The sequence below is a fragment of the Nansenia antarctica genome, assembly GCF_963989245.1.
Source record: "Nansenia antarctica genome assembly, chromosome: 12".
Classification (NCBI taxonomy): Eukaryota; Metazoa; Chordata; class Actinopteri; order Argentiniformes; family Microstomatidae; genus Nansenia; species Nansenia antarctica.
The window spans coordinates 3413786-3434334 of record NC_137682.1 but is presented as its reverse complement, the minus strand read 5'-3'; the positions used below and the strand labels follow the sequence as shown (position 1 = coordinate 3434334).

The following is a 20549-nucleotide window of genomic DNA, read 5'->3' as shown; positions in this document are numbered from 1 at the left end:
TGATCCCCTGCCGATTTTTCTAAGTTTGCCTACTGACAAAGAAATTAACGGTCTATAATTTTAATGGTCAGTTTATTTTAACAGTGAGAGACAGAATATCAGAATCACAAAATCGGCAGGGGATCAAATACTTATTTCCCCCACTGTAGAAGCTACATGACATGACCTGGCAGTGACAATATGCTGTATGTAAGTAAGTAGAACCGATGGTTCTCGAGCTTAATGGGCCATAGGTAAGTAGTACAAGTAAGTACACCCACTGGACATGACGCTGGTATGTCGCGGGGTCTTACCCCCCAATCCAACCCTTAATGCCGAGTGCCAAGCAGGGAGGCTTCGGGTACCATTTTTATAGTCTTTGGTGGTATGACTCGGCCAGCAATCGAACTCACGACCTCCCAATCTCAGGGCGGACACTCTAACCGCAAGGCCGCTGAGCTGGTATGCTGTACGTGTACCGAGTCTGTATCTGTTCTGAATGGTAAGAGCTTGCGATGTGTTTTCTGCAGGGACCGTGTGGTGGCTGTGTTCGTGCAGGGTCCTGCCTGGCAGTTCAAGGGCTGGCCTTGGCTGTTGCCTGACGGTTCTCCTGTCGACATTTTCGCCAAAAGTAAGATTCCTCTCCGATTTCTCCTTTCTAAGATGTACTCTTAATAGTCTTTATTCATTAGGACGGCACTCTTTTCTAAATCCTCCATTGGCTCCCAACATAAATGTGACACGGTCTGATGAAAAGGTCCGCATGTCAGCAATTCTCAAGCGACTCTGTTTCCACAGTGCAGGGTACGGGGTACTCTGGAACAGAGTGCGATTGCTGTGTTCACATATCGTGAGTTTAGAATGATAAGGTTCTATCTCCGTTTAGAATGATAAGGTTCTATCTCCGTTTAGAATGATAAGGTTCTATCTCCGTTTAGAATGATATGGTTCTATCTCCGTTTAGGGCAGTTCAGAAAAATTGAGCGTCAAAGTTTTTACATTCCATTATGTTTTGTGAGATGGAACCTTTGTATTTTATGAATTACTAACTCAAAAATGTCAACATTTTAAAAATAACACCACACAGGCATTAATAAACACCTAATGGATCAGATTATGTAAAAAACTAAATTTTGACAAAAATGGAGATAGAACCTTATAATTCTAACGTCACATATGCCCAAACGAACCGAATTAGGGGGGGGGGGGGGAGACGCTCCCTGATTGGGACCAACGAGCTAGGTGTGAATCCACTCAAACACATTTTGAAAGTAATCGAGCATCGTTACGTAGTTCCCTATCGTCCGCATTCCGTCCCAGCCAGCAAATCATATCAGCGCTTTACAAACTACAGTTTTCCAGGTCCTGCTATCGCTCTCTTTCACGACCTATGGATGGACATCTAGGGCCACCGAGTTATTTAACAGTAACTGCGCACTACATCACAATTGTAACATTATTATGCAGTTTATTTATAAGTATAGTACAGTTCAAATACAGTAAACAACTGTAATAATAATGGGGAAAAAATTTAACCAAACCGTGAAAAACCGCGGTACGTACTGAACCGAAATGTTGCCGTACCGTTACACCCTTACAGTCTGCACTGTCATACTCTGTAAAACACTGAAAAAGGCCCTTGCCCTCCTTGGGGGGCTTTTTCACCAGACCCTGTCACATATGATACCACTGAAATGATCTAGACCAGTGTTTCTCAACCCTCTCCTCGGGGACCACCAGCCGCACCACATATTTGATCTGTTCCACCACCAGCTCACCTGATTCAACTAATCAAGTGCAAAGCAATTATGGTTTATCGTGGAACAGATCAAATATGTGGAGCGGCTGGGGCGCCCCGAGGAGAGGGTTGAGAAACACTGATCTAGACAGCTATGTTATATTGTTAAACAGGTGCTGTGGAAGTGCATGTGAATTTGAAATAGTCTTGTTCAAAACTGAACTGAAACTTCATCTATCCATTAACACTAGAACAACTGTGCCTTTTTACCTACTGAAAGAGCCGTCTCTTTAGAATGTAAATCTGCTATTTACACACAACGACCACTAGGTGGCCGCTTGTAAATTAGCCTGCTTCCCTCACAGAAAAACTGCAAAATAGCTTCACACTAGCTTATCCTGAAGTGATTTTGAAAATGTAAGGATACTGGGTGGTAGAACGCACATATCTAGGAAAAGTCATGAAAGGAGGGTCCTGAAATTTGATCGAGTGCAAAGATATAACATTTTTACTCACACGCTGATTAAGTGTTAATGTGACCATGTGTGGTTCTGTTTGCCCCGCAGTCCGAGCCTTTCATCTGAAGTATGACGAGGTGAAGATGGACCCCAACGTGCAGAAGTGGGATGTGACCGTGCTGGAGCTGAGCCACCACAAGCGCCACCTCGACCGGCCCCACTTCCTGCGCTTCTGGGAGACCCTCGACAGGTGTGTGTCTTTACGACACATTACGTTACACAATTACACGTTTAATTGTGTAACGCCTATTCGGTTGTTAAGTCGTGACGTGTTTCCGGGTCCAAAGTTGGCTGAGGCGCTCTCTTCGAAATGCCTCAGTAATAATAATAATTCATTATATTTATATAGCGCTTTTCCGAGGCTCAAAGTGCTGTGTCCCTTGTTGTATGAATAGATCCGAGTCTAAAAAACGATTGAACTGTCATTCTACCGCTGTAGTACACTGGTACTCTGGTGCAGGGAATTTCTGGTTTGGACCCGGAAATTGCTAAACATCACGTTTGACGTCAGACTTAACAACCGAATACAATGATCTTCTTACACCAGTGATGGATATTGGGGCTACTGAATGATGATGATGTTTCAGAAGACCTTTTCATTGATGTTGCATCGATCAGGCATTGGTTCTACCATTAGGTTATGGACACGGTGATTAACTAACTTCCCTTCTTCCTCCTCTTCCTCTTCAGATACATGGTCAAACACAAATCCCACCTGAGGTTCTGAGTCTGGACCACGGCCTCCTTCCCCCATGATGTCAGATTGAGGACGTTCTCCTCCTCCTCCCCCCCTCCCCCACCCCAACAAGACCACCACTGGCCCCCCAGGCCTCCCTCCACCCTCCCCTTCCTCTCTCCACCAGCACTTTGGGGTCCCAGAACACACCCCCATGTCCAGATCCAGCTGTTCAGAGGCCTCCTCCCTGACATGGAGGACCACAGTCGTGTGTCTGCCTATATTGGATTTCATAGATGCATGCAGTGGCTATGTGGCTCTGGATATGGGGAGGGGAGATTGGGACTTTCAATGTTTTTTTCAAGTTGTCATTTAGTTACACAATATACCAAAACTATATTTTCTAACGGCAAAAGCGTCTTACACAGGGCTTGAGATCTTAAGTGACAGAAAGAGTGGAAGATGAGGGGTGGGGGGTTATTCCATGTGTAACATGAGCTGGATGAAAAACCCTTTGGGAAAACTGGTGGTACAAATAAAATAACTGCTGAAGTTATGGATGCGAGACCTCTTTGTCACTGTTTCGTTTGTCTTGTGTTTTTGATTTGCTTTATCTGAAATGATATGTCTTTCTTTCTCTTGGTTCTTAGTTTAACAGAGCATAGCAGTAACGCAGCCTTATAGCCAAGCAGTCTTGTTTCGTGTGATTCCAAATGTAAATATGATGTAAATTGGAAGAGCCAAAAACTTTTGAATCGAGTCTGAGGAAGATCAAAGAAATCAGTCTTCTTCGATTTCTGATGCATAAGAAAGCCCTTATGATCATTCCGAGAGGCCTCAATGCATTCACATCCCTGGGCAGTGATTTCTGATATAAACTTTTCTCCATGTTTTATTTTTTGTGACTGCACACCACTGTGGTCATGTTATGACGTGAAGTTTTTGTTTCTTTGTTTGATGGTGGTGTGCAAATGAACAGAAATGGTGGCAAGTATTTCTTTATTTTCAGTGTTCACAGTGAAAATGGATAATAAAACCTGGTAGAGGAACAAGTGAGTTGTATATTTGTTGTCTGTTTCCCCATAAACCAGTTTCATAGTACCTCTTACGAATGGGCATTATACTGATGACTCAACCAGTAGTCCCTTAGCTGTGACTACTCACGTTATGTCACCTGTTTTCTCCTGAAATAGTACCTGTCCCACTTAATGCAACCGAACCAGCCAGTAGTATGCAGCTCTTTAGTGTTGAAGGTGAAACCAACATCAGTCTTCCTGTAAGCTCAGAGCGGAGACGGTCAGTCTCTCTCGGGTGTAACGACCAGGCGGTCTCTGGTTATTTCGTTAGTGTGGTACGTGATCTCACTGTGAAGGTGACCTGACCAAATCACGATTGATTGACTCCAGAGGTATTGGTGTGGAAATGTGTTCTCTTGTGAGACAACAAGATAGAGATTTGATCCAAAGTAGACAATAAGATCAACATTTGATCCAAAGTACTTTCTATAAATGAGGCCCCCCCAGATATATACAAATGTATTCAGACACTGTTTTTTTCCAATAGTGAAACTTCCACTTAAAAACATGAAACTGACCTGTACTGAGTGTCCTCTGAACAGAGGCTTCTAGTGTGTTTATAAAGCATTCAATATAGTGTATTCAAGCTCTTTGCTCGTTCCTGAACACTGTTTTAATGGGTGAGAGTCTGAATTTACGACTCAAATTAATGAAGCTGGTGGGGAAAGGCAAACATAAATGTCTCAGGCCCAGCGTTCCTGGAAAGAGGAGGAACAGGACGTCTATGTGCAGTGACCCACAGAAGGTTACAGCAGAACCTTGTAATTGGTCTCCAGAGAGTTGCCCATTTCCAGTGAGGATGAAATGACACTGTGTGTGTGTGTCTGTGTCTGTGTCTGTGTCTGTGTGTGTGTGTGTGTGTGTGTGCCTATGCCACTGATTGTCATGTTATTTCAATTAAGACAACGTTGTTGCTGTCAGCTACATTCATGTGTAAACACACCTAGAAAGTATTACCAGTTTGCTGTTCCCAGTAGATTGACTGTCACACACTCAAGTGTTACATCTTGCTGTTAACAAGGTTCAGCTTGAGTGTGAGTGTGTGTGACAGGGACGGTGACGACTGGAAGTCCCAGAGTCAGTGAGAGGCAGGGGGGAGGCAGGGGGCTTGTTTGTGAGGCCCAGTTGCCATGGGGAAGAAACTGTTCAGGTGGCGCAAGGTTTGGTCTTGATAGACCGGAGGCCTCATTTATAGAAAGTACTTCGGATCAAATTTGATCTTACCCGTGGCGTACGTAGAAAACCACATCAAAGTAGTGATTTATAAAATGTCAACGTGAGTCAATTTGACCGTGGAAACGATCGTAGCTCTACGTCAGGTATTGACTTGACGTACGCACATTACCTGGGATGATGGTATTGAATGCTGAGCTGTGGTCCACAAACAGGATCCTGACATCGATGCCGAGGGAGTCTACTGTTTATATTTGGGGAGTTAAGTTGTGAGTTAAGTTGCCCTTACTAAAGTCCCCCAAGGGGTCAGGATTCCATGTAATTTACAGGGGAACTATGAGTGAAAGTGGCTATATAAACACACGTAAATAGAATGTTAGTGGTCATGAATTTAGCAAACAGCTAGCTGATGATACTCATCATATTTTCAGACCAGTTTAATAATCAGCTTGTCTTCTTCAAACCCAGGTAAGAATCCTCCACCACATATGTCCTCAGTCTCTGTGGTGTCACACTCTGCTCCATCTCAGGGTTAATAGGATGCAGTCGCCTCAAATCTGTGCTTAGAGCTTCAGTAAGTAAGTAAAGCTTTATTTATATAGCACCTTTCATACAAGAAATGCAGCTCAAAGTGCTTTACAACAGGAATAAGAACATAAAGTGAATAAAAAACATATACATGCATAGAATGAATATAAAAGCTGGGGAAAACAGTAAAAAGAAAAGGTAAAAGATCTAACTTTCTATATCCCTTTCATCTCTCTACCTTACACAGTCTTTCTGTACTTCCCACTGGCTTTCCACCAGCACCACAAACATCCGTTTTTTGGAAAAGGTCTGTCTCAGTCTAATAGTAGAAGTCTTTGTTCTAGGCTAGGATGGATCACGTCCTCCCCCCAGGCAGACAGGCTGTTCCCATGGCCCCCCAGTTCCCAGGCCCCAGACAGACAGGGGGGCGGGGATTCACCATGACCCTCCCTGAGGGAGGCTTCTGACTGGGGGCTGACCCTTTCCGCTTCAGTCAGGGTCACTAGAGGCCCCAACCACAGCACTCACTAGTCTAGGGATGTCTACTCCCAAAGCTTCTACTGTGTCCATGCAATACATGTTTAATAGGAAGCTTTTGAGTAGCTTCCATACATGATAAATGTATTATCGTGAGGTCATAATGATAAGGTTCTATCTCCGTTTAGGGCAGTTCAGAGATATTGAGCGTCAAAGTTTTTACATTCCGTTATGTTTTGTGAGGAGGAACCTTTGTATTTTATGAATTACTAACTCAAAAATGTCAACATTTTTAAAATGAAAACACTACACAGGCATTAATAAACACCTAATGGATCAGATTATGTAAAAAAAAAAAAATAAATTGACAAAAATGGAAATGGAACCTTATAATTCTAACGTCACGTAATGTCATATCTTATCAGTAAAGCAGCTGAAAGTGGATATTCTTGGAAAGGATATGAGATAAGAATTGTAATCATATGTGTGCTTGCATGGGTGTGCGTGTGTGTGTGTGTGTGTGTGTGTGTGTGTGTGTGTGTGTGTGTGTGTGTGTGTGTGTGTGTGTGTGTGTGTGTGTGTGTGTGTGTGTGTGTGTGTGTGTGTAAGAGAGAGAAAAAATAGAAAGTTACAGGAAGAGGAAGAGTGCAAGAGAGGGAGGGAGGCTTTACAAACGATATGTCATGCATATATGAATCTCATAATCTCTCCACAGTAGTCCAAAGGGGTGGCTAACATACTGTAGGAAACCTAATCTTCTGCAGTGAGATTAATGGAGGTAATAGAGTGGGGCTTTTGCAGGGGGAGAATTTTTTTCCCTAATTAATCCTAATAATTCCAAATTCCTTATCTTTCCAATACAGCTCAGTTGACAGCAATATCCCCCAGCACTGTAGCAAAAGCCGTATGAACTTTTGATCAATTGACTGTGCCATAATTGAAGACACTCAAGGTTGAACCAATCTTGGTCAGGGAATTTCACATTTCAACACAGGGAATTCGTACCGAAGAGAAGTAAAAGTTGGGGCCTAATTTAAAGGGGTTATATAATGGGAGAAAACTAAAAATGTCAGTGCTTGTGCTGTACATTTGGGTCTCTGTTGACCCTACTAACACAGAAATTGTGAAATAAAGCAATTGGAAAAAGAGAACAGAGAAAAGTACACGAGTAACTTATGTTACCGGATGAAACAACTTTTTGAAAGCGATTTGAAAGTACCAGTAGGCTACCAGATACGATGTTGTATGCACATATTTTATAGTTGGACAATAACACCTATATGGACAATATTTCAGCAACTGCTTGGCCGATTTGGCCATTTTAAAGTTGAGTTGTCAAGGGAAATGCACAACAATGTATTGGCTGAGGTCTAGTAGAGGCCGTGGAGAGAAACAGATCATTTGCATGACACAAGAAAACAGCCTGTCGAGAAACAGAGTGGTGGAGAGGCATGCTAGAATTCCTTTGGATTAAAACCTGAGTGGTATTTTTATCAAAAAACGTATGGGGATCCCAGAGACGACATTAACGTGTGGCAAAAGAGCATAATATGACTTTAATGAACCTGGAAATTGGATTCTAAAACATATGGAAATAGAACACTCATGCATTACAAGAATGCATGTCAATAAACTTCAAAACAGACTTCATGTGATAAGATAACATAGCATTCCATATCATTGGTCTTCATCACAATCATCAGTACATTTATGCACCTTTATTCTGTATTCTTCACCTTTATGTTAATAGCCGGTGGTGGATGTGATTGCACAGATTCATCTTAACCTGAGTGAAGCTTTCAGCGCCTAGTGCTGTTTGTCATTCAGACAGAACCTCAAAGCGTTACTACTGCTCTACAGTACATAGCCATATTTCATTATCATTCACAACAGAACAGAATTATGTTAATTAATACTCACCTTTTTTCATTGTACAGTATTTCTAGTTTTTTGTAAAATTTACTTTTTCTTCTTCTTCTTCTTCTTTTTTACAGTAAGGGTGAGGTTGCCTGGTTTTCACAATTCACAAACACAAACCAAATGTGACACGGTCCGGTGAAAAGGTCCACATGCCGGCAATTCTCAAGTCGCAAATGACCAATACGTTTTCCTTTTTTTAAATATTACGAACGTATATGTGTTGAAGAACCCACTCAATATAAAAAAACAACAGTTTTAGGATCACTAAATACTTAACTTAAAATAATGTGTGAATTGGATTCACTGCATCATCTGCCATCCTACTTCAGGCTACTGAGTTAGTGATACACGGCGTGTAAACAAACCTACGTTTTAGGACATGCAAGCAAAGTCTGTGTGATCATCTAATTATGTGTAGTTAAGTGTTTTTAGCATGTTTTACCAACACAATGGTAACCATCGCGTCTGTTTTGATTCAGAGTGATTTTGTCCCGTATTTTGTTTGAGGTCTACCAACATTCAAATAAGCATATCTTCTATTTTTCTGATTTAAATGTGTAACACCTCATTTGAAAGCTTACAATCTGCATTTTCATAATCTGTAAAAAAATAAATAAAAAATGTTTACCTTGCCGTACTTGGGGACTTTTTCACCAGACCCTGTCACAATTGAACTGTAGTGGTTCCTGTGTGATAATGTTGTCTCTGTGGTGTGACAGTTGAAGTGTGATATGTCGACCCTGCTTGTGTAGCAACAGGTACAGTATATCACATGTACGATGAATACTGAACACATGTTCTTCAGCCAGCTCACATCCCCCCTTCTACCCTCCCTTGTGTAAAACCACTGGTTCCCAGCCAATGACGCATATGGAGAACCACTGGCAGCTGCAGTGCGACAGCCAACTCAACTCTGCTCATGTCTCTGTTCCCGCAGGACAGCCCTGAGGATGTGTCACCTGCTGCAGAAATAGTTTCCACCCATCTGCCATCATTGGAGCATTGGGCTACAGACAACTCAAAGGCCCCTAAGGGCTCCAACCAGCTTCTGGCTGTCCATGATGACCTCCGCCTTCAAGGCTTGTGTCCAACAGTGGTTATAAGCATACAGGATGATACCATTAACTTCTCATTTGTGAGCACATGCACTCTTTTTTACAGTGTTTCCCATTTCCCATCTGTCTGGCGTTCAGAAAGAACCTAGGGAATCTAGGGAAAACATTTTAACATTAACAATTTTTTTCTCTCCAAATAAATAGATCCCTGCATCCAGACTTGGAGGAGGGGGAGGCTACTAATATGACACTACCATATCCCCATCAGTGTTGTTACTCTGAAATAAAGACAAATGAAATCAATCAAGATGTCACAATCATTCCCCCAACAGGCACCACATATATTATGTAACATGCTTATTTTCAAGCCATACAAGCCAATTATAGCGAACGCTAGGAGCACACAACGCTCTGTATCATCAATAGCCGATGGAGGGGAAACAATAGCAGAAAGAAGATGGAAGAAAAGGATGGTGAGAGAAGCAGGAATTGGCAAGTGAGCACCCCCATCAATCATGAAGCCCAATTTGAGTTTGCAACAAATTGCTCTTGGTAAAATAGATAGGGGGGTAAATAGGGAGGGGGGGGTGAATTATATCCTCGGTGTTTAATTCAGTGTGATATCTGTGGGGAGTTTGGTTTAACAGTGACCCATTGACAGGGATGCCAATGATGACAGATTCTTTAAAAAAATAAAAATAATTATGAGCCCACAGCAACTGATAGTAAATTAATCGTTTGTGGTGCTCAAGAGACCATCATTTGAGGAGAAATATGAGCAAAATACATTAACAGCATGCACTTCAGTGTCACTTCATTGGGAAGCAAGCTGTGCTTATTAAAATACAAATTGTGTACGTCTGTACTTCCATCTATAAATAACAAATATACTTGAAATTGAACGCACACAGGATGTGGCCTGAAGAAGGCCTGCTGGGATATACCAGACCGGTCAGCCAGCTCCCTTTGAAATGTCCCCGTGGCGAGGAACCCCAGGGCTGAGAGCGTCTGTACAGGGACAGGTATGGGGCTGTACAGGGACAGGTATGGGGCTGTTGCAGCATGTCCTCCTCTCCAAGCCTGGGGATAGCTGGTCGGACAAATCTAATAGAATGGCCCTCGGGAACCGGTAGTGGCTCGCTGGGCATTCGTCTTCGAGCCATTCCTTGGTGGATTTACTAAAAAAATTTGGATCATTGTCATGTTGCATGGTCCACATTCACTTCAGATTACATTTTTGGACAGCTGGTCTCACATTTTCCTCAAGCACCCTCAGATACAATAAATAATTCATAGTGGATTCTATGATGGTGAGCTGGCCAGGCCTTGCTGCAGCAAAGCAGCCCCAAACCAGGACATTTCCACCCCCATGCTTCACCGTTGGTATGAGGTTCTTGTGCTCAAATGCTGTCTTTGGTTTGAGCCAAACATGTCTTCTGTTACCGTGCCCAAATAATTCAACTTTGGAATCATCTGTCCAAAGCACATTGTTCCAGAAGTCCTAGTGTTTGTCTAGGTGCTCTCTGGCAAACTGTAGTCTCGCCCTGATGGGGTTTGTTGACAGCAAGGGTTTCCTCCCTACACACCTCCCATGAAAATCAAACTGGTGCAGTCTTGCTGATGGTAGATGCATGTACTTTGACATCAACCGTGGCAAGAGCTACCTGTAGGTCCCGTGATGACATTTTAGGATTGTTGGAGACTTCTTTAAGCAGTCTGCTCTGGGGCTGAACTTCTTAGGACGGCCTGACCTGGCCATGTCTCACACTTGTAAATAATTTTACAGTGGTATGTGGTATGGCCGATTTCTAATTGTTTGGAGATCTTTTTAAATCCCTTCCTAGACTCATACGCATCTACAACCTTCTTTCTGAAGGCCTCAGAGAGCTCTTTTGATCTCGCTATGGTGACACCACTCACTTCAACAATCAAGAGCAAACCAAACTGAATGTCTGAGGTTTAAATAAGACAGGCTCCTGCAAAATCCTGTCTAACGATGTTCTAATCATTTGCACCTGATGTGGTGCTTTTGATTCTAATTCCAGTTATTTTAAGTAGTAATAAATATGGGTGTATCCTAATTTTTTCCACACAAGAAAATCGCATTTCTATTCATTACATATTTAAATTTTTTCCAGTTTTATTTGTTTAGTTATATTACCGCCATCTCTCAATATTGTTAAAATATGTTGAAAAGGAGACATGGGGATGTCCTGTCTTTGTCACATGACGGTATGTCTGGAATATTAGCGCTTCAGTGCTGTAGTGTTCTCACGAGTTACCACAGACACACACTTGTAACATGCTTGGCGTTTGGACGTTTTACGCTGGCTGGAAATAGAGCGCTTCGTGTTCTGGCAGCCATTGATGCAAGAAGGGGGAGGAATAGAGATCATTTTTCGTTCTCCCAAAGGACTGACTAATCAAAAGGAATACATCAGTGTGTGTGTGTGTGTGTGTGTGTGTGTGTGTGTGTGTGTGTGTGTGTGTGTGTGTTATATAAATCCCAAAGGGTTGATTTATAATAGGGCAAACATTTGAAACAGCAAATCACATGAGAGAATGATCTGGTGTTCTAGATACACTTTTTCCACAGAATTTGCATCTCAGAATTTGCAAATACATAGGATAGATTCATAGGGCTGTTATCAATGATTATGTTCAGAGTAAATTGAAAGAGCTGTTGTTGTTCATCAAGGCCCACCAACTGCCTAATAAATGGGCTAGGGAGCTAGGTGTTAAACTGTCACTCTTCCCATATCTCCTGAGGTGTTCCCGAGTGTCTCACTCTGAGCTCTAAGCTCTTATCCACACACACATTTACTATCTCTCTCTCACACACACACACACACACACACACACACACACACACACATTTACTCTCTCTCTCTCTCTCTCTCTCTCTCACACACACACACACACACACACACACACACACACACACACACACACACACACATACACACACACACACACATTTACTCTCTCTCTCTCTCTCTCTCTCTCTCTCACACACACCCACACATTTACTCTCTCTCTCTCACACACACACACACACACATTTACTCTCTCTCTCTCTCTCTCTCTCTCTCTCTCTCTCTCTCTCTCACACACACACACACATGCACACACACACACATTTACTCTCTCTCTCTCTCTCTCACACACACACACGCACACACACACACACACACACACACACACACACTCACACACACACACACATTTACTCTCTCTCTCACACACACACACACACACACACACACACACACACACACACACACACACACACACACACACACACACACACCAGTCCTTGAAGCACCAGGCACAGAGACCTGTCAGGTCTGCTACACATCAATACCCTCCACAGGACTGGGAGTGACTCAGCCTGGGAGCAGAGACTGTGTGAGTGCTCTGCTCTACAATACGGAGAGGGCTTTAGCTACAGTACTCACTGGGTCGATATCACACACCTCAAAATACTTAAATGTTTCTCTTACAGTACAGTATACCCTGAGCAGGTACTGTCGGGACGCTAAATTGAATGCACCAAGTGGTACTGTTTAAGACCTTCAGTTCAGAACAGTCAATTCGGAAGAGAGCATACAGCAACTAGACAGGTACAATTCCTGTGGAAATTGTGAAGTGTGCTTGCCCCCCCCCGACCCGGGCCACTCCACTGCATCCCCCGGCGAAGACCGCGTTTCTCTAGCTCACCCAGGGGCCGAGCTAACTAGCGCAGGCTAACTAGCTAACTAGCTAAGAGCTAGTTAGCTAAGTCCCCTGCATCTACCTGCACCCCCCGGCGAAGATCGCGTGTCTATGACTTATTAGATGATTATACATTTAATTAATGTTAGTCCCACATGAAAAACTGAGTGCACTTTACTTTGCTGTGAGTCTTTTATTTACTTGAAGGGCAGCAGCAATATATCCTTGGGGTATTGAAAAGACAGTGAAAAATGTTACACATAGACAATACGAATAATGGCAGTATCAATTTAGTTAGTACAATGATGTGATAAACATACATATTGGATATATGAACAAATGAATACATAAATATGACATGGTCTGGTAAATGCGGCCGCATGTTGCTCAATGTAATCCTCAAGTTAAGTTGCGCAAATAATCAAAAACCTTTCATTTTTAAAAAAATGTTGTTTGTTTTAAATGTTTTCAGTTTCTTTGCATTGCACCCACTCGATATAACAAACAACAGTTTTAGGATCACTAAATACTTATAGGCTACTGGGTAAGTGATACATGGCTTGTAAACAAACTTTGTTCAAAAGCAAGGACTGTGTGATCATCTAATTATGTGTAGTTATGTGTTTTTAGCATGTTGATGTTCTATCAGAATGTTGTGATGCTGCTAAACATGCAGTTTGATGTTCATAGCGATGTTCCTTTTTAGCCGCTAGCTATTAGCAGCTGTTTTGTGTGTGTTTTGATTCAGAGCGAGTTTCTCTGGTTTGAGGTGGACCAACATTCAAATAAGCATAACTTCTTCAACTATTTTCAGTTGTATGACACATCATTTGAAAGCTTACAATCTGCACTTTCATAATCTGGAAAAAAACAGAAAAATTACCTTGAGGACGTTTTCACCAGACCCTGTCACAAATCTGATATTATGAGGGATACTTTCAGGACAGAGAGATGCAAAGCTTATGAGTTTACATTACATTCCCCCATTCAAACATGCACACAACAGATCTGCATAGAGACATACTGAAAAACACTGTTTAAGCCCTACATCAGTGGACATTGAATACTAGATACAGTTTTCAGTAGTTATTGTAGTACTAACATGTTCATTGCCCAACCCCATGCTTTAGGTGCAATGCAATGTGATACAATAATTGTTGCATATAACATCGTTTTTGTAACTAACCATTCTCCATGATAAGTGTTGGAGGAAACGCATCAGAAAGGAGCGTCCGTCTTAGTTTGCTCCCCCAGACACGTGCTACTGCTGTCCACACTGCTGTCCCTGCTGCCACAGTCCTTGGGGACAAATTCCAGGGGATCTGACCGGATGATATACCTGAAAGACAGAAGCATGTGTCTTGTGAGCATGTAGGGATCGAAACCCATATACACAGACAGAACCCATATTGGCCTTGTTATGTCATCCACATAACATTTAAATTTTTTACATTTTTGGGCATTTAGCAGACGCCTTATTCCAAAGCGACTTACAATCAATACATTTGAATACTAAGCAAGTGAATCATCAATCCACCAGTCGTAGCAGGAAGAGTAATCCAGCTCAGGCCCGGGGCCACTGATAGAAGGAAAAACCTTCTTCTATCACCTACTTCTAAATCTCTAAAATCTTTTTTTCACATTTATTTTATTTTATTTTTTTACACTGGAGAAACAGAGAAACAGTACAAGGGGGGCAATAGAAGTTTTTAGGGACACAGTAGAGGGGAAAGCGGGTGTCTTTAGGAGACGCAGTGCTGAGGGGCAGAAGATGTCTCAGAAGATGTCACATAAACCAATTGCGTGCATCTGCCAGTGCCTGTTCCCCCCCCCATGTTTCAAATAGGATCTGCTTCTATTTGAGACACTTCTACACCCCAACCTTGGATGCTTGTTGTCTCGCACATGCCTGCCAGTGCAGCTTCCATATCCTGACGTTAGAATTATAAGGTTCTATCTCTGTTTTTGTCAAAATTTAGTTTTTTACCTAATCTGATCCATTAGGTGTTTATTAATGCCTGTGTGGTGTTATTTTTAAAATGTTTATATTTTTGAGTTAATAATTAATAAAATACAAAGGTTCCATCTCACAGAACATAAAGGAATGTAAAAACTTTGACGCTCAATATCTCTGAACTGCCCTAAACGGAGATAGAACCTTATCATTCTAAGCTCACGATGTTACTCTGTCATGTCATTCAGCCATACTTACACTATGTCGTTCAGCGCCAGCCTGGTGTCAGGGGGTGGGTTGATCAGCACGTAGGAGTAAGTGTTCTGGCTTTCATCTCTCTCGTCTATGACAGGAAGCAGACATTGATGATTGTGTCGGTAAGGATGGAATCACCCTGCTATTTACTTTACCTTTTCATTTGTGTTCAAGACTGCCAATCCTGTTTCGTGAATGCAAATGAACTACTGTAATATACACACAATAATCAGACTTTTCATTGTAAAGTGGCTTAAAGTCCCATTCGGTTGTTAAGTCTGACGTCACTTTGTGACGTTTAGCAATTTCCGGGTCCAAATAAGAAAAATCCCCGCACCAGAGTACCAGTGTACTACAACGGTAGAATGACAGTTCAATCGTTTTTTAGACTCGGATCTATTCATACAACAAGGGACGCAGCACTTTCCCGTTTTTCCCATATTTGTCACTCAGCGTCTTTGAGCCTCGGAAAAGCGCTATACAAATATAATCAATTATTATCATTACTGCGGTATTTCGAAGAGAGCGCCTCAGCCAAACGTTGGACCCGGAAACACGTCACGACTTAACAACCGAATTGTGTAGTCAGTGTCGCAGGCAGCTCACATGACATGCAAACGAACTACTGTAATATACACACAATAATCAGACTTTTCATTGTAAAGTGGCTTTTGACACCTAGTGACACTTAATCAGCCATGAGGGGTTAGTTGACCCCTGTGAGCACTCTATCAAATTTCAGGACCCTCCTTTCATGACTTTCCTACATATGTGCGTTCTACCACCCAGTATCCTAACTTTTTCAAAATCACAAAATCACTGCTATTTTGCAGTTTTTCTGTGTAGGAAGCAGGCTAATTTACAAGTGGCCAACTAGTGGTTGTTGTGTGTAAATAGCAGCTTAGCATTGTAACGTAGGTAAAAAAGGCATGGCTGTTCTAGTGTTAAAGTCCCATTGTGTAGTCAGTGTGGCAGCTCACCATGCATGGCGGGGCAGAGGCCCAGGCTCTTCATCCTGTTGCTGACCAGCTGGGCCAGCTCCTGCCTCTCTGAGAGACGGGCCAGACCCAGGCCGGGCCTCTGGGCCCCCCGGTGGACCTGCCGCGGCCCCCTCCGACTCAGCCGCTGCACCCACTGCACACTCTTCCTCCTCAGCTTGCTGCTGTCTAACGGGTCGCTGGAGGTGGAGCTACGGTGAACCCTCCCGGCCACATGGAGGGACTCTCCTCTCTGCTCCTTGGGGTCGTCCAGGTCCTCGACACACACTGAGAGCTGGGACTGGGATGCAATAACATGATGGAGAAAATCTAATGACGGTAGATCAAATACACTAGAACTAAACAGAAATCGTGACGTTAGAATTATAAGGTTCTATCTACATTTTTGTCAAAATTTAGTTTTTTTGACGTTAGAATTTAAGGTTCTATCTAGGTTTAGGGTAGTTCAGAGATATTGAGCGTCAAAGTTTTTACATTCCATTATGTTTTGTGAGATGGAACCTTTGTATTTTATGAATTACTAACTCAAAAATGTGTACATTTAAAAAAGATAACACCACACAGGCATTAATAAACACCTAATGGATCAGATTATGTAAAAAACTCAATTTTGACAAAAATTGAGATAGAACCTTATAATTCTAACGTCACGCAGTGTCAAGCCTCATCACAGCATTTCAAGCCCAATTCAACCAAGTCTGATTACAGCAAAGACAAAACATTGTGCTATTTAGCAGGATTTACACACGACCAAAATCTGATCAGGCAAAATAAATATTCATTTGTTTTCATGAATGACAGAATCACACATACAGTAAACAATAATGGTCTTACTTGTGATGACGGCTCATATTGCTTATTATTGGGAATGACAAAAGGAAAGAGATGAATGTTACTGTTATATCAATGTTACTAAATTATTAAATGCTAAAATAATCCACCAATGTCATCAAACAGCAAAAAAAACATTCAAATTACCAGGAATGCATAGAGAACGTTTAAGCTGGAGTGGGTGTTTTTCTCTTATTGCTAGTAAACACAGGAGAATTAGAATCAGAAGCTTAAGCTGTTTATTCTTAATGTAACAATGACTATGTTTACATGCACACCATATTCCTGTATCAATCGGAATATGCTCAATATTCCGATTGGGCAAGAGTCATGTAAACACGTGCAGAATCGTTCAGCTACGATCGTTTCCACGGTCAAATCGACTCACGTTGAAATTGTATAAATCGCTACGTTGACGTGGTTTTCTACTTACGACACGGGTAAGATCAAATTTGATCCAAAGTACTTTCTATAAATGAGGCCCCAGGCTTTTATAGTGCAATGAAAGCAGAGATAAAAATAATGTTGATTAGCTTGGGAAATTGCAGTTTTTTTCTGATAAACCACTACACTGGCATATGATTTCCCAGGTGAAAAGTGGTGTATAGAGCACAAGCCTTGTGGTTGAGTGGGCACCTCTAGGGGATCCGTTGGCTGGAGCTCCGTCTTGTAGATCCCAATGGGAATGTCTCCGGCAGTAGAACAGAGTTTCTGATAGAGCCTTCCATAGGTCTTAATCCACAGGTCCTCCTCTGAGATGTGCATCTAAAGGGGAGCGCATTGGCGATAAAGCAGAACAGGTTAACCCTGTTAAAATATGTTAGAAATGCATCCTTTCTCCCTTATTCTTTCTCCCCCCCCCCTTCCTCCCTCCCTCCCTCCCTTCCTTCCTTCCTTCCTTCCTTCCTTCCTTCCTTACCTCCTTCCTCCCTACCCTCTATTTGTTTATTCTTCTTTCCCTCCTTTCGTTCCTTCCTACTATCAATGAAAGCACAAGTGCATCGTTCATAGAGGCTTTTTCCCTAGTCGACCCCAAAACTTCTATTTCAACCTCAGTAAATGACCTTCTATCTACACGATTTCAACTTAAAAAACACAAAAAACATTGACAATATCACCACCCATTAGGTCCAAATGCATCTCTGGTAATAAGCAAAAAGCTCCCTGGAGAACTGCCCCATCTGTAAAAACCCAGAAAAGAGAATGTCGTAAAGCAGAGCGCAGATGGAGAAAAACAAACCTTCAAGTCCACTACGATATCTATCTTCAAAACTAAAACCTATAAATAAGAAGCACCAGACAATCATTTTTCTCTAAGATCATGAACAATAATATCAATAACGCCGCCTGCATCCTTTTCAAAACTGTTGACAGACTAACAAATCACCCCCCACACCCATTGCTCAGGAAATTCACTCGACTAGTAAATGCAATGAGCTTGCATCCTTTTTTAATAATAAATTATTAATCATTAGACAAGGCATTAGCTCTTCTGCGTCAGGCATGAAAAACACGTCTCCATTAACACCCCCAAAGAGGAAAGACATAACAACCATGTCACAATTTAACACCATCGACTACACGACTCTAGATAAAATCATGTCACGTCTTAAACTATCCACCTGTGCCCTTGATATCCTGCAAACAAGCTTTTTAAAAAAAAACATATATTTAGCTGCGTGGCAAGCAAACTAATACAAATAGTCAACACTTCCCTTTCATCAAGACTTTTTCCCTGAAACCCTGAAAACTGCAGTTATCAAGCCTTTACTATAAAAGAACAGCCTAGACCCATTTGTACTAAACAACTACAGACCCATATCAAGCCTTTCCTGTACAACTTGGCAATTATTTGACCCAAAATTATCTCTTTGATGATTTTAAATCAGACTCTCGCCCCTTACATAGCACTGAAACGGCCCTTATTAAGGTCCTTAACGACATTCGTGTTAACACTGACTCTCAGTTTTGGTACTACTAGACCTTAGTGCTGCCTTTGACACTGTAGAGCACAACATTCTAATAGATAGACTAAAAACCTGGGTAGGACTTTCGGGCACTGAACTAAACTGGTTTAGATCCTGCCTACAGGACAGAAGCTACTACATCTCCATTGGCAACTTTGTGTCCGACCAAATTAAAATGACATGTTGAATTCTTCTATTCAATCTCTACATGCTTCCATTGGGACACATCATAAAAAATAACAAAATTGCCTACCACAACTATGTACCACAACAAATCTACATAGCCCTCTCACCGAACGACTATAGTCCCATTGACAATCTCTGTAATTAAACGTAATAACTAAATCAGCCTACTATCACCTGAAAAACGTAGTGAGAACGTAGTGAATGAGAGGTTTCATGTCCAAACAAGACCATGAAATTTAAGCTCATCCATGCATTTGTTTAGAGTAGACTTGATTATTGTAATGGTCTACTAACAGGCCTATCTAAAGGGGCTGTTCGTAAATTGCAGCTCGTCCAAAACACCGCTGCTAGGGTCCTAACAAAAACGAAGAAGTTTGAACACATTACACCAATCCTGAGATCTCTACACTGGCTACCAGAATTTAATTCAAAGTACTCCTCACTGTAAACAAATCATAAAATGGTCTTGCACCAAAATACACATCAGATCTCCTTCCAGCAAGGGCCCCAAGGTCAGCTGAGACTAATCAGCTCATCATTCCAAGAGTGAAAACAAAACACGGTGCAGCAGCTTTCAGTCACGCTGCTGCATGCTCCTGGAACAAACTCCCTGAAGAAATCAAACAGACCAAAACCCTAAAAATATTCTCACTCACAGACCACCCTGTCTCACTCACAGACCACCCTGTCTCACTCACAGACAGACCACCCTGTCTCACTCACAGACAGACCACCCTGTCTCACTCACAGCGCAGAGGAAGCCGGAGCCAGGGGTGGTGTCCAGCCCCAGCAGCAGTCTGGTGATGGTGATCATGTAGTCTTTGACGAACGCCTGAAACAGAAGCAGGAACAGGAAGTAAACACAGGAAGTAAACACAGGAAGTAAACACAGGAAGTAAACACAGGAAGTAAACACAGGAAGAAGAGCACATGGCAAGATAAGGGACATGATGTCAAACATAGGGTAGTTCATGGGGACAGCCACCAACAACAACACATTCACATTACTGATCATCTTTACGAAATAGGGATAGCTTCAAGAGAACATGCAGAGCTAAGCTTTGGTAGATCAACAGTAGCACGCCAATGCTCTCTCGTGAGTTTAGAATGATAAGGTTCTATCTCCGTTTAGGGCAGTTCAGAGATATCGAGCGTCAACGTTTTTACATTCCATTATGTTCTGTGAGATGGAACCTTTGTATTTTATGAATTACTAACTCAAAAATGTCAACATTAAAAAAAATAACACCACACAGGCATTAATAAACACCTAATGGATCAGATTATGTAAGAAAACTCAATTTTGACAAAAATGGAGATAGAACCTTATAATTCTAACGTCACGCTCTGCTGGTAGACCTCCATACAGGTGGTTCCTGGTTACCTGGTAGAGGAGGGTGTCCAGCATCCCGATACTGAAGACCCTCCCAGCAGCGAACGGCAGCCGGAACATAAAGGCCAGATTGGAGCCTTTCTCCCGCTCTTTCTGCTCCCATAGACACAG

At 42.1% G+C, this 20549-nt stretch overlaps 2 protein-coding genes across 3 annotated transcripts in view; one reads left to right on the top strand and one right to left on the bottom strand.

The window, feature by feature from the left end:
• Positions 1-3952, top strand: part of cdc73 (cell division cycle 73, Paf1/RNA polymerase II complex component, homolog) — a 31509-nt gene extending 27557 nt beyond the window's left edge. For both annotated transcript variants that reach the window (XM_080542749.1, XM_080542748.1), the window contains exons 15-17: positions 510-610; positions 2284-2425; positions 2926-3952. In XM_080542749.1, coding sequence (XP_080398875.1) covers positions 510-610; positions 2284-2425; positions 2926-2962 — 280 coding nt within the window. In that variant the 3' untranslated portion in view covers positions 2963-3952. The remainder of the gene's footprint in view (positions 1-509; positions 611-2283; positions 2426-2925) is intronic.
• A 10120-nt stretch (positions 3953-14072) lies between these two features.
• Positions 14073-20549, bottom strand: part of LOC308168556 (potassium channel subfamily T member 2-like) — a gene marked incomplete at both ends in the record, with an annotated part of 29954 nt that continues 23477 nt past the window's right edge. The window contains 6 exons of the mRNA XM_080543155.1: positions 14073-14193; positions 15067-15151; positions 16044-16341; positions 17529-17657; positions 19794-19877; positions 20430-20531. Of these exons, the coding sequence (XP_080399281.1) occupies positions 14073-14193; positions 15067-15151; positions 16044-16341; positions 17529-17657; positions 19794-19877; positions 20430-20531 (819 nt within the window). The remainder of the gene's footprint in view (positions 14194-15066; positions 15152-16043; positions 16342-17528; positions 17658-19793; positions 19878-20429; positions 20532-20549) is intronic.